General features: G+C 40.0%; 1 protein-coding gene across 7 annotated transcripts in view; it reads right to left on the minus strand.

Annotated features, from left to right (window-relative positions):
- The window catches only part of LOC106874860 (endoplasmic reticulum junction formation protein lunapark-B), a 101,302-nt gene that overhangs the window by 45,379 nt on the left and 43,354 nt on the right, over positions 1 to 12,569 (minus strand). For all 7 annotated transcript variants that reach the window (XM_089351259.1, XM_089351258.1, XM_089351257.1 and 4 more), the window contains exon 2: positions 5,683 to 5,724. In XM_089351259.1, the coding sequence (XP_089207385.1) occupies positions 5,683 to 5,724 (42 nt within the window). The remainder of the gene's footprint in view (positions 1 to 5,682; positions 5,725 to 12,569) is intronic.

Consider the following 12,569-nt stretch of genomic DNA (forward strand, 5'->3'; position numbering starts at 1 on the left):
GGGCAGGAAACACAGACGGGGTCGGGGGTGTGGGTATACTTCTTGCAGAGAAATGGGTAGATAAGGTAATCGAGGTGGTTAGAGTATGCGATAGAATACTTAAGATTAGATTAGTCCTACACCATGGTTTAGCAACCATTATCTCGGCCTATGCCCCTCAGCCCGGGCTACCCGACGAACAGAAAGACCAATTTTATGACACCCTTCTGCAGACTACCTCATCGACGAATGACAGGGACCTTCTCTTTGTGGCTGGTGACTTCAATGGACATGTTGGACAACATTCAGGGGGCTTCTATGACGTACATGGAGGCTATGGTTTTGGTTCCCGCAATGAGGAGGGAACCAGGCTGCTGGAGTTCTGTGATGCAAATGACCTTATGGTCTGTAATACTAACTTCAGGAAACCTACCAGTCACCTAGTCACCTACCGTTCTGGCAGGCACACAAGCCAAATTGACTACATCCTCGCCAGGAAAAGGGAAAGACGGCTGCTCAGAAATGCCAAAACATTCCCAGGCGAAGAATGTACCCCACAACATAGACTAGTAGTTAGTGACTTTAGGATCAGAGCTAAGTGGCTGCCCAGAAGACGACCAGCTTGGAGGAGAAGGGTATGGAAGCTCAAAGATCCTGCGAATGGACAGAGATATAGAGACTTATTACTCAAAGCCTTCGACGAAATAGAGGGGGATGTAGCTTCACACAATGTAGAGGACAACTGGACGTTTCTACGGGACAACCTGCTGAGGGCCACCGACGAGATCTGTGGTTGGTGCAAGGTCCCTTCTCGACCCAAAATAACGTGGTGGTGGAACAAGGAGGTAGACAGGGCTATTAGACAAAAGAAACAGGCTTGGAAGGACTGGAAGAACGGTGGTAGCAGGGAATTGTACCAATCTGCCAGAAGGGAAGCTAGGCGACAGGTTTATTTAGCCAGAGGGGAAGCAGATAAGAAAAGATTTGCCAATGTTCTGCGCCGTGAGGACCAAAGACTTAAGGTATTTCATGTCGCAAGACAGTGTAGGAGAGAGAATAGTGATGTAGTAGGAGAGAAATGTGTTCGCATGGATGATGGTACGCTTGCTCTAAATGAAGCTGCAAAGAAAGAGATCTGGAGAAGCCACTATGATAGATTGCTTAATAAAGAGAATGAATGGGAGAAAGAGAGTCTGCCGTATGTCGACCCAACAGAGGGACCAGCTATCAGAGTTGACAGTACCATGGTAGATAAAGCAATTAAGAGTATGAAGACAAGGAAAGCCCCCGGCCCATCAGGAATCACTGCAGAGATGCTCAAAATATCTGGCAGTGTCGGCTATAGCCTAGTCACCCATATTACGAACCAGGTGATACACGAAGGAGTCATACCCAAAGACTGGTGTAGCAGCACCATAGTCAACTGCTACAAAGGTAAAGGTGACGCTTTAGATACAAATAATTACAGAGGTATCAAGCTTTTAGATCAGGTAATGAAAGTCACGGAGAGGGTCATAGCTCAACTGCTTAGGGAGCGAGTCAGTTTAGATGAGATGCAGTTTGGGTTCGTGCCTGGGAAAAGCACCACTGATGCTATATTTCTGGTAAGACAGCTTCAGGAGAAATATCTAGCCAAGGATAAACCTCTGTTCCTGGCTTTCGTAGATATGGAGAAAGCCTTTGACAGGGTCCCCTGATCTCTCATTTGGTGGTCAATGAGGAAACTAGGGATAGAAGAATGGTTAGTGAGAGCTGTGCGAGCCATGTACAGAAACTCTGTCAGTAAGGTGAGGGTTGGCAGAGAGTACAGTGAAGAATTCCGGGTGGAGGTAGGGGTCCACCAAGGTTCTGTCCTCAGCCCCCTCCTATTTATCATAGTTCTCCAGGCTATAACAGAGGAATTCAAGACAGGATGCCCCTGGGAGCTCCTCTATGCTGATGACCTTGCACTAATTGCTGAGTCACTATCACAATCAGAGGAAAAGCTTCAGGTATGGAAGCAAAGACTAGAATCGAAGGGCCTTAGAGTCAACCTAGCTAAAACCAAAGTCCTCATAAGTAGGAAGGCAGACAAAACACAAACCCCTTCGGGTAGATGGCCCTGCTCGATTTGTAGAAAAGGAGTGGGAAGTAACTCTATAAGATGCACCCGGAGCAAGCTATGGACACATAAGAGGTGCAGCAATATCAAAGGAAGGTTAACTAGGAAGTTAGTTTTTGTTTGCAGCAGATGTTCTGGAGCTATAAATACTGGGAATGTGCAGAAAACAACTTCTGCCACATTCCAGGGAGAAAAACTAGAAGTGGTTGATAGCCTCCGCTATCTTGGTGACCAAATTAGCAGTGGAGGTGGGTGAGCTGAAAGCGTAGCTGCTAGAATTAGAATAGCCTGGGCAAAGTTCAGAGAGCTCTTACCTCTGCTGGCGACAAAGGGTCTCTCTCTCAGAGTAAAAGGCAGATTGTATGACGCATGTGTACGAACAGCCATGCTTCATGGCAGTGAAACATGGGCTGTGACTGCTGAGGACATGCGTAGGCTCGCAAGGAATGAAGCCAGTATGCTCCGATGGATGTGTAATGTCAGTGTGCATACTAGACAGAGTATCAGTACCTTGAGAGAAAAGTTGAACTTACAAAGCATCAGTTGTGGTGTGCAAGAGAGATGACTGCACTGGTATGGTCATGTAGCGAGAATGGATGAGGATAGCTGTGTGAAAAAGTGCCACACCTTAGCAGTTGAGGGAACCTGTGGAAGAGGTAGGCCCAGGAAGACCTGGGATGAGGTGGTAAGGCACAACCTTCCAACATTGGGCCTCACCGAGGCGATGACTTCTGACCGAGACCTTTGGAAATATACTGTGCGCGAGAAGACCCGGCAAGCCAAGTGAGACCTAAATCTAAGGTCCAGCCAGTCCACTTATGCGTACCTTCCTTCCTTCATTGGACACTAAACTCCACTGCGTAGGCCTATTGAGGCAAGTGAAATCGAAATCGAGTTAAATTAAATTGGACACTAAACCCCACCTGCGAAGACCTGTTGAGGCAAGTGAAATAGAAATAGATCGTTGCCGTGCCCCTGAACTGGCTCTTGTGCGGGGCCGTCGTAGGATTTTCGAGCGAGATCGTTGCCAGTGCCCCTGGACTGGCTCATGTGCGGGCGACACATGAAATCTTTCGAGCGAGATCGTTGCCGGTGCCCCTGAGCTGGCTCTTGTGCGGCTGACACATGAGGTTTTCGAGCGAGATCGTTGCCGGTGCCCCTGGACTGGCTCATGTGCGGGCGACACATGAAATCTTTCGAGCGGGATCGTTGCCAGTGCCCCTGGACTGGCTCATGTGCGGGCGACACATGAAATCTTTCGAGCAGAATCGTTGCCAGTGCACCTGGACTGGCTGATGTGCGGGCGACACATGAAATCTTTCAAGCGAGATCATTGCCGGTGCCCCTGTGCTGGCTCTTGTGCGGGTGACACATGAGGTTTTTTCAAGCAAGATCATTGCCAGTGCCCCTGGACTGGCTCTTGTGCAGGTGACACATGAAATTTTTCAAGTGAGTTCGTTGCCAGTGCCCCTGAACTGGCTCTTGCGTGGGATCGTCGTAGGATTTTCGAGCGAGATCGTTGCCAGTGCCCCTGGACTGGTTCATGTGCGGGCGACACATGAAATCTTTCGAGCGGGATCGTTGCCAGTGCCCCTGGACTGGCTCATGTGCGGGCGACATATGATATCTTTCGAGCGAGATTGTTGCCAGTGCCCCTGGACTGGCTCTTGTGTGGGTGACACATGAAATGTTTCGAGCGAGATCGGGGCCGTCATAGGATTTTCGAGCGAGATCATTGCCAGTGCTCCTGGACTGGCTCATGTGCAGGCGACACATGAAATCTTTCGAGCGGGATCGTTGCCAGTGCCCCTGGACTGGCTCATGTGCAGGCGACACATGAAATCTTTCGAGCGGGATCATTGCCAGTGCCCCTGGACTGGCTCATGTGCGGGCGACACATGAATTCTTTCGAGCGAGATCGTTTCCGGTGGCCCTGGGCTGGCTCTTGTGCGGGTGACACATGAGGTTTTTCGAGCGAGATCGTTGCCAGTGCCCCTGAGCTGGCTCTTGTGCGGGTGACACATGAGGTTTTTCGAGCGAGATTGTTGCCAGTGCCCCTAGACTGGCTCTTGTGCAGGTGACACATGAAATTTCTTCGAGCGAGATCGTTGCCGGTGCCCCTGGACTGGCTCTTGTGTGGGGTTGTCGTAGGATTTTCGAGCGAAATCGTTGCCAGTGACTCTGAACTGACTCATGTGCGGGCGACACATGAAATCTTTCGAGTGGGATCGTTGCCGGTGCCCCTGGACTGGCTCTTGTGTGGGGTTGTCGTAGGATTTTCAAGCGAGATGAGCGTGGCCGTTGCCAGTGCCGCCTGACTGGCCTTCGTGCGGGTGACACGTAAAAGCACCCACTACACTCTCTGAGTGGTTGGCTTTAGGAAGGGCATCCAGCTGTAGAAACTCTGCCAAATCAGATTGGAGCCTGGTGTAGCCATCTGGTTTCACCAGTCCTCAGTCAAATCGTCCAACCCATGCTAGCATGGAAAGCGGACGTTAAACGACGACGACAACGACTTCTTTCAAACATATCAGTTGTATGCTAATGATTCAGCTGTCAAGTTCTTGCCATGTTCTCAATGGCTATGCTCATACTTGATAATATCAATACTATAAATTTGCTACAGAGAAGATTGCTTTCCAACAATATATTTTCAGGTTCAGTCCCAATGTGTGGCACCTTGAGCAAGTGTTGTCTGCTATAACCAACAAAAGGCTAACTACACAACTTGCTCATGCAATGCATTTTAGTATATTCCTTATGGTTGGCTGCCTTTCCTAACACCAACCACTTTACAGAGTGTAGTAGGTACCTGTTACGAAGCCACTAGCACTAGGAGGATTGACCCTTGTGAGAAGGACTAAAGGGACTCCCTACTCTATCAGTTTTTATTTGGAGTTACTGCCCTTCAAGATAGAGAAACTGTGATGCAGCTTATGGAGTCCACATCTCACCTATATTTGCATAAGCACACACACGCACATCACATCACATCACATGAATTGTAATCTCTCACATGACCATGGACACATTTATCACTTAATTTCTAACATAGAAGATATATATGTATATGCAGACACACATACACACACATATGCGATTATTACTACATTGTTGCCATATTCTGCAATAAACATAGAAAATTCAAAACTGATTAATCAGAGAATAACATTTTCAGACAGTCAGAGAGAGCATGCTGAATCTGTAACATTCTATTCTTTGTTGTCTATTGATCCTTTACAGAGAGGTACATCACTGAGGCATTTGTGAACTCTCCAACAGTTATTTATGTTGACATGCACATTCCCTAAAAGAGACTTCATTTTACCTGTCCACTTTTTCATGAAGCACAAAATTGGTTTGATCAGGCGTGCACCTAATGACAATCAGATATCAAATTGATTGAGTGTAGCATATATGCAAATAGGAAAATAAATTGTTTCAACTTTAAAGATGAAGCTAATCATTGGAAAAATTATAATCTCAACATCAACAACTAATTTGAGACATTTAAACATTTAATGAATTTGAGATTATTAAAAAATAAAAATTTGAAAAAAAAAAGAAAAAAAAGGAAAAACAATTAAAAAACATAGAACTACCTTATCAAGTTCTTCAAGAATTTCAACAGTTGTCTTCTGTTTCTGCAAGAAAAAAAATAATATTCAGAATTATTAACACTGACTGAAAAGAACATAAGATTATTTTATCTTAGAAAATCAGTAACATCTTTTATCATTGCAGCAGCCCACATTGAACAACATAATTAACTTCGATCTTTAAACTGCAAAAACAACTAAAAGGTTCTTTTTCTTTTAAAAAATAGCTTTAGTCATTAGATTGAGGTTATACAGAGTGTAGACAAAGAGAACCTTTGAGCAATTTAACATGGCACCTGACAGATGATCTCAGCCACTTTTGGGAGCTCAAGATGTGGCTCAATCATGTTGAATTATATGTCAGACACACTAAATATGTAAAGCAGGTTACAACATGAATATTATAATGGTCAGAGAATTTCTGCCCAGCTAACAGGTATCACTTATATTTTGTGGTTGAGTGATTAACAACTGGAAGAGTTTCTGACTAGAAAAAGACTTCATTCCAACAATATATAAACATATAAGTTTAAAGAACTAGCTCTTTTATGAAGCTAAGGGGGGGGGGGATATAAAACAGCAAATATCTAAGTAAATATATTGAATGAAATGCATAATAGTCATTATGCATGAGCTACCATACAAACGTACACATGTATGTTTGTATGAACACACACACACACACACGCACGCACGCACACACATATATATATATACATATATATACGCACACACATATATATACAGATATATATATATACATACATATGCATATATCCATGTATGTGTGTGTGTGTGTGTGTGTGTGTTTCCATTCAAAAATACTACTGTAAAGGATTATAGACATTATACTAGCTGTATAAAACTATTGTTAAAGAATTGATACAGTGTACATACACACAGTGTCTATTATCTATCAGATAACATAATCCTTTAATTATATCTTTATAAATCCAGTCCCCACACTTCTAAAATGAATATTCAAGACAGACAGACCCACAGAGAGGGAGAGTATGCATCTGTGCATGAAAGAGAAGAGAGAGAGAGAGAGAGAGAGAGAGAGAGAGAGAGAGAGAGAGAGAGAGAGACAGAGGCAGGAAGAAAGAAAGACAGAAAGAATGGGGGAGGCAAAGTAAGAAAACCCAAAGAACTTAACTAGATATGAATGACATTTGAAAGCAACTTGCTAGTGGTATTGAGTATATTTGGAATTTAAAGAAAATCTTAGATTAAAGAAAGATTAATCATTAGATATACAATAGGGTAGACAGATTTAAAAGAAAGAAAAAAAAAGAAAGTTTAAATTAAGAGATATATCTTCAGGAATTCAGTAGAGCAAATTTCATTGTTTATTTATAAGATAAGGTTCTTCCACTAGGCACAAAGCCAATTGCTATAGAAGTGTATAGCTGACTGAATCAAACCATTGTAATATACTTATTTTCACTGACTGAAAACAAAACTGAATACCACAAACCAGTTAGGACCGCATTCTACTATTTCTGTCAACTTACTTGCTTGCCTCCTTTAACACTTTTAACACCTACCCATCTGTAACCATCTTTTTGTTTTGATAAAACCCTTTCATTTTAGGCTGTTCATATTTAAATTAAAAATGTCCTTCATAATCTTATCTAGGAAACTTTTGGTTCAGTAATGTTTCAAATACCAGTTTAATAATTACAATGATTTTAATAAATATCTCAAAAATTCTTGATGCTTTTTAAAATTAACACTACAAAGAGAGAATGTATTTATTAGATGTATGGCCACAAAAGGATTAAGATGTCGCAGAGTTGTTGGAATATCAGAAAGAGAAATAAATAAAATTAATGCTTGAATTTACTAACTTTTATTCTTACAGTTATCTCTGTTTTGATTCCCAATTTGTAACTATGACAAAACACTTGTATCACTAATATATTTGAGAAAACATGATTATCACAATCTCATTTCTACTTTTCTTTTGTGTGCATGTGGTGTGTGTCTAGTGTGTGTATGTGTGAGAGAGAGAGCCTTTATGCCAAGCAAATCTCCAACGAACCTTAAAAATCAATACAACAATATCTTAAGTTCAATGATAGATATACTGAGTGTATTCACCTGGAGTCCAAAATTATTTTCTGAAAAGAAAGACTGCTAAGTGCTTAAAGTGCTTGACTACTACTAATCCATAAAATAAAAACCTACAACTGATATTCTATACTGTGCCCTCAAAAATGGTAATTAAGTCCACTTATTTGAAAACATATACCATCCCAGCTAGCTGAATAGCTAGCATAATGGAAGAGCATCATCAGGTACTAAAATATTTGATCAAAAAATTTCTTGCAAATGACTCAGGCTTTAAAATCATCTAAACCATGTTATTAAAAATAAATTTGAAAAGACCAAACTAAAAATGAAATCTACAACAACAATTTCAATTATGGTCACATAGCACATGACATATTCACATTTACATGGCTCAAACTCCAGAACATGACTTATGTCTATTAATCCCAGATAGAGTTGAAAAGTCAGGTTAGTCTTGGCTGGACACAACTTCAAAAATAGTCAGATGGTATGAAAGCCCTACTATTTCTGCCACTCAGAAAAATGAAGTCACAATGTTTACTATTACAAGCAACAGAAAGCCAAAACTATGGAAGATGTTAAGAAACTTGTGGACTACCCAAAGAGATCAATAGTTCATATCCCATTCTCAGCATAGTGTTTGCAGAAAAATCCTTTACTCTTAATATCCATTAATGCTTGCAATGTCTCCGGCATGGAGTAATTGATGAGCATTTTGTTAAATTGGCAAAAATGTTTATATTCTTTGGGATCATTATTTTGATTAATAATATTTATCCTGACTAAAAACTGAAATTGCAATTCTTTTTCTTTCCCCTTATCTGTTCAGGTTTTAGATTAAATTTAAATATCAAAAAAAAAAAAAAATTATTTAAATGAGTCATCAAAAAAGGGAATGAATAAAACTATTGTTCAATAAAACTGCTAAATTCATTGATAGCCAAATCAATTCTTGTGTTACAAACCCATTATATGTATTAAACGATGCCCAGGAGGTAAGGGCAGAGGGTGAAAATAATCAAGAAATGAAGTGTGTGTGTGTATGTGTGTGGCAAGGGTGGGGTACAAGCTAATAAAGACTGCAACATTCAACAGTGCCTTAAGGTAAATAAGAGACATGCTCTGTCTGTGTAGAACAGAGAACAAGGGAAAGAGAAAGCTAGTAGAGGGCAACTAGTGTAACTATATTATAACAGTAACCTGAACTTCGCTGGCTAACAAAGTAACAAACACACAAAAAAAAAGAAATCATCAGAACAAAACGAAATTAAGAAAATATACCCCAGTTTCATTGTTTCAAGTCTTAAGTATTTTGAGTCTCACATTCTTTTCTTTTTCTTTTTTTATGCAGTTACACACACACACATCATTTCAACATAAAAAGTAGTGTTACAGTTGTTCAATGTATAAAAAGGTGGGGAATGAAAAAGAAAATATATTAAAAAAAAAGGACTAAACAAAAACAAAAAAAAACTCCATGTAAATTTCTAGGTCACAGTAGCTCTGGTTCTATTTACAACCAGGGTAGAAACAATGAGAACAAGTTTACTAGGATCAAGAGTTCTAGATATTAAAAGTCAAGAAGATGGTAAAGCAGCTGTGAGAAGGGAAAAAAATATGAGATAATACATATTTAGAGATAAGAAAAAAGAGAGAGAGAGAGAGAGAGAGAAAGAGGACGGGAAGTTAATGTAGAAAGCCAACAAGAAAATATTATTGAACAGTAAATAAGAAAACTGTAAAATAAAAGGTGAGAGGAGATTAGAAGGAAAACATCTTGACACTTAATCCCCTCCCACCTTGCTGTAATAATTTTGTAAGCTCCAAGAATAGATGTACATGTTTCCTATGATATGCCCTAAGGTGGTGTGCGTAAGAAGTGGGGGAGAACAAGATCAACTATTCTCAATGAAACTGAAATGTCTAGCACAGGTACATCAGCTGATGAGAGTGACTAATTATAAGCCTAAATCAAGGATTTTTAATTTACCCTCTCGACAGTTTAGAATTAACAGCTAATCTTTGAACTAAAATGTAAGGCTTTAGAATATCTGAACTCAACTTATTACAGAAATTAAGTGCATGTGATTATATATACATATATATATATATATATATATATATATGTGTGTGTGTGTGATTATTATCATCATTTTAAGGTCCAATTTTTCCATGCTTGCATGCATCAGAGAGGGTTTATTGAGGCACTTTCAAGGGCCAGATGCCCTTCCTGTTGCCAATCTCCACCTGTTCCCAAGCAAGGTAATATTTCTCCATAACTAGACACGACTGATTTCACAGAAATGGATGACTGCTCATATGATAATGACTCCTAGTGTAAGAGAAAAACTTTAAACAAGAAAACAAAAAGAAAAAAAAAATCGAATTTTGGCTCTTTTTCAATAAATCATTCACAATACAGCTGAAATCCTACATCAGTATATCTAACATATAACCAATATATATATATATATATATATATATATATATGTATATATATATATATATATATATATATATATATATATATATATATATATATATATGTATGTATGTATGTATGTATGTATGTATGTATGTATGTATGTGTATATATATATATATATATATATATATATATATATATATATATGTATATGTATAGTGGAGGCGTAATGGCCCAGTTATAAGGGCAGCGGACTCGGAGTAGTAGAATCGCAGTTTCGATTCCCAGATCAGGCATTGAGTGTTTATTGAGCAAAAACACCTAAAACTCAACAAGGGGGGGGGAGGCGAGCCCTGCTGTACTCTTTCACCACAACTTACTCTCACTTTTTCTTCCTGTTTCTGTTGTACCTGTATTTCAAAGGGCCAGCCTTGTCACACTGTGTCATGCTGAATCTCCCCAAGAACTATGTTAAGGTTACACATGTCTGTGGATTGCTCAACTACTTGCACGTTAATTTCATTAATTTCATGAGCAGGCTGTTCCGTTGATCGGATCAACTAGAACCCTCATAGTCATAACCGATGGAGTGCAATGATATATCATCATCATCATCATCATCGTTTAACGTCCGCTTTCCATGCTAGCATGGGTTGGACGATTTGACTGAGGACTGGTGAAACCGGATGGCAACACCAGGCTCCAGTCTGATTTGGCAGAGTTTCTACAGCTGGATGCCCTTCCTAACGCCAACCACTCAGAGAGTGTAGTGGGTGCTTTTACGTGTCACCCGCACGAAAACGGCCACGCTCGAAATGGTGTCTTTTATGTGCCACCCGCACAAGCCAGTCCAGGGGCACTGGCAACGATCTCGCTCGAAAATCCTACAGGAGCCAGTCAGGCGGTACTGGCAACGGCCACGCTCAAAATGGTGCATCTCATGTGCCACCCGCACAAGAACCAGTCCAGGGGCACTGGCAACGATCTTACTTGGCTTGCCGGGTCTTCTCACGCACAGCCCATTTCCAAAGGTCTCGGTCCGTAGTCATCGCCTCGGTGAGGCCCAATGTACGAAGGTCTTGCCTCACCACCTCAGCCCAGGTCTTCCTGGGCCTACCTCTTCCACGGGTTCCCTCAACTGTTAGGGTGTGGCACTTTTTCACGCAGCTATCCTCCTCCATTCTCACCACATGTCCATACCAGCGCAATCGTCTCTCTTGCACGCCACAACTGATGCTTCTAATGTTCAGCTTTTCTCTCAAGATACTTACACTCTGACGGGTATTCACATTGACATTACACATCCAACGGAGCATACTGGCTTCATTCCTTGCGAGCTTACGTATGTCCTCAGCAGTTACAGCCCATGTTTCACTGCCATGTAGCATGGTTGTATATATATATTATATCATCACACTGAGTATATACATTGAGAAAGTCTAATACAACCATGTTTACCATAAACTTTTACACAAATAATCAAAAGTACAATAGAGAAGGAATCAAACTCATGGCCCTTTAGTTAAATCAATACACCTAATTGGATAAATACAAAATAACCAAGCAATAATAAGGGAATAAACTGCAATTTTTCAGAATACTTTTAGAGATTTTCTGTTCAGTGGTATAAGTAAGAAATGTGATGCAAGTTTTAGAAAGCGTATTAATATCTTTCATTTGACATCATCATCATTTAACATCCATTTTCCATGCTGAGATGGGTTGGACAGTTTGACAGGAGCTGACCAGCTGACAGTAGAAATAAAATATTTTTGATTAGTTTGGCTATTACAGACAACTTCAAAAAATATCACACTTCCTCAATAAATTTGATGAAATAGATTGCAATTCCAATTTTCTCTGAATTGACATTCTAAAACAAAAAAGTATTTCTTTGGTAACAGAGAGTATTCATCAGCATAAGAAATTAATTTAAATCAGATGCACTTTAAATCAGTAAAATAGGGAAATGTCATGAGATCAAAACCTATAATTATTTCAAGTAATCAACTCAAAAATATGGTATTATTCCCATACCAGCCTGAATTTAAGAAAAGTGTTTATTTGGAAACTAGCAGCTCCAGTACAAGAGCTAATATTGGAAATTCCAGAATAATTTAAACTAAGCAGACATTGAAAGTTAATACAAGTATATAATAATCACTGTGTATGTATATGATACCCTGCCATATATATATTATATATTTATATATATATATATATATATATATATATATATATATAAACACACTAATACACACACATATATAGAGGCATGGCACAGGTGCAGAATATGACTGTGTGGGTGGATTTGACTGTCTTAAATTATAAAAATAAATATGTGAAGAGGAAGTGTCAACATAATTAACCCTCTCATTATCTAAAATTA

Source organism: Octopus bimaculoides, chromosome 4, assembly GCF_046866305.1.
Source record: "Octopus bimaculoides isolate indiv1 chromosome 4, ASM4686630v1, whole genome shotgun sequence".
Classification (NCBI taxonomy): domain Eukaryota; kingdom Metazoa; phylum Mollusca; class Cephalopoda; order Octopoda; family Octopodidae; genus Octopus; species Octopus bimaculoides.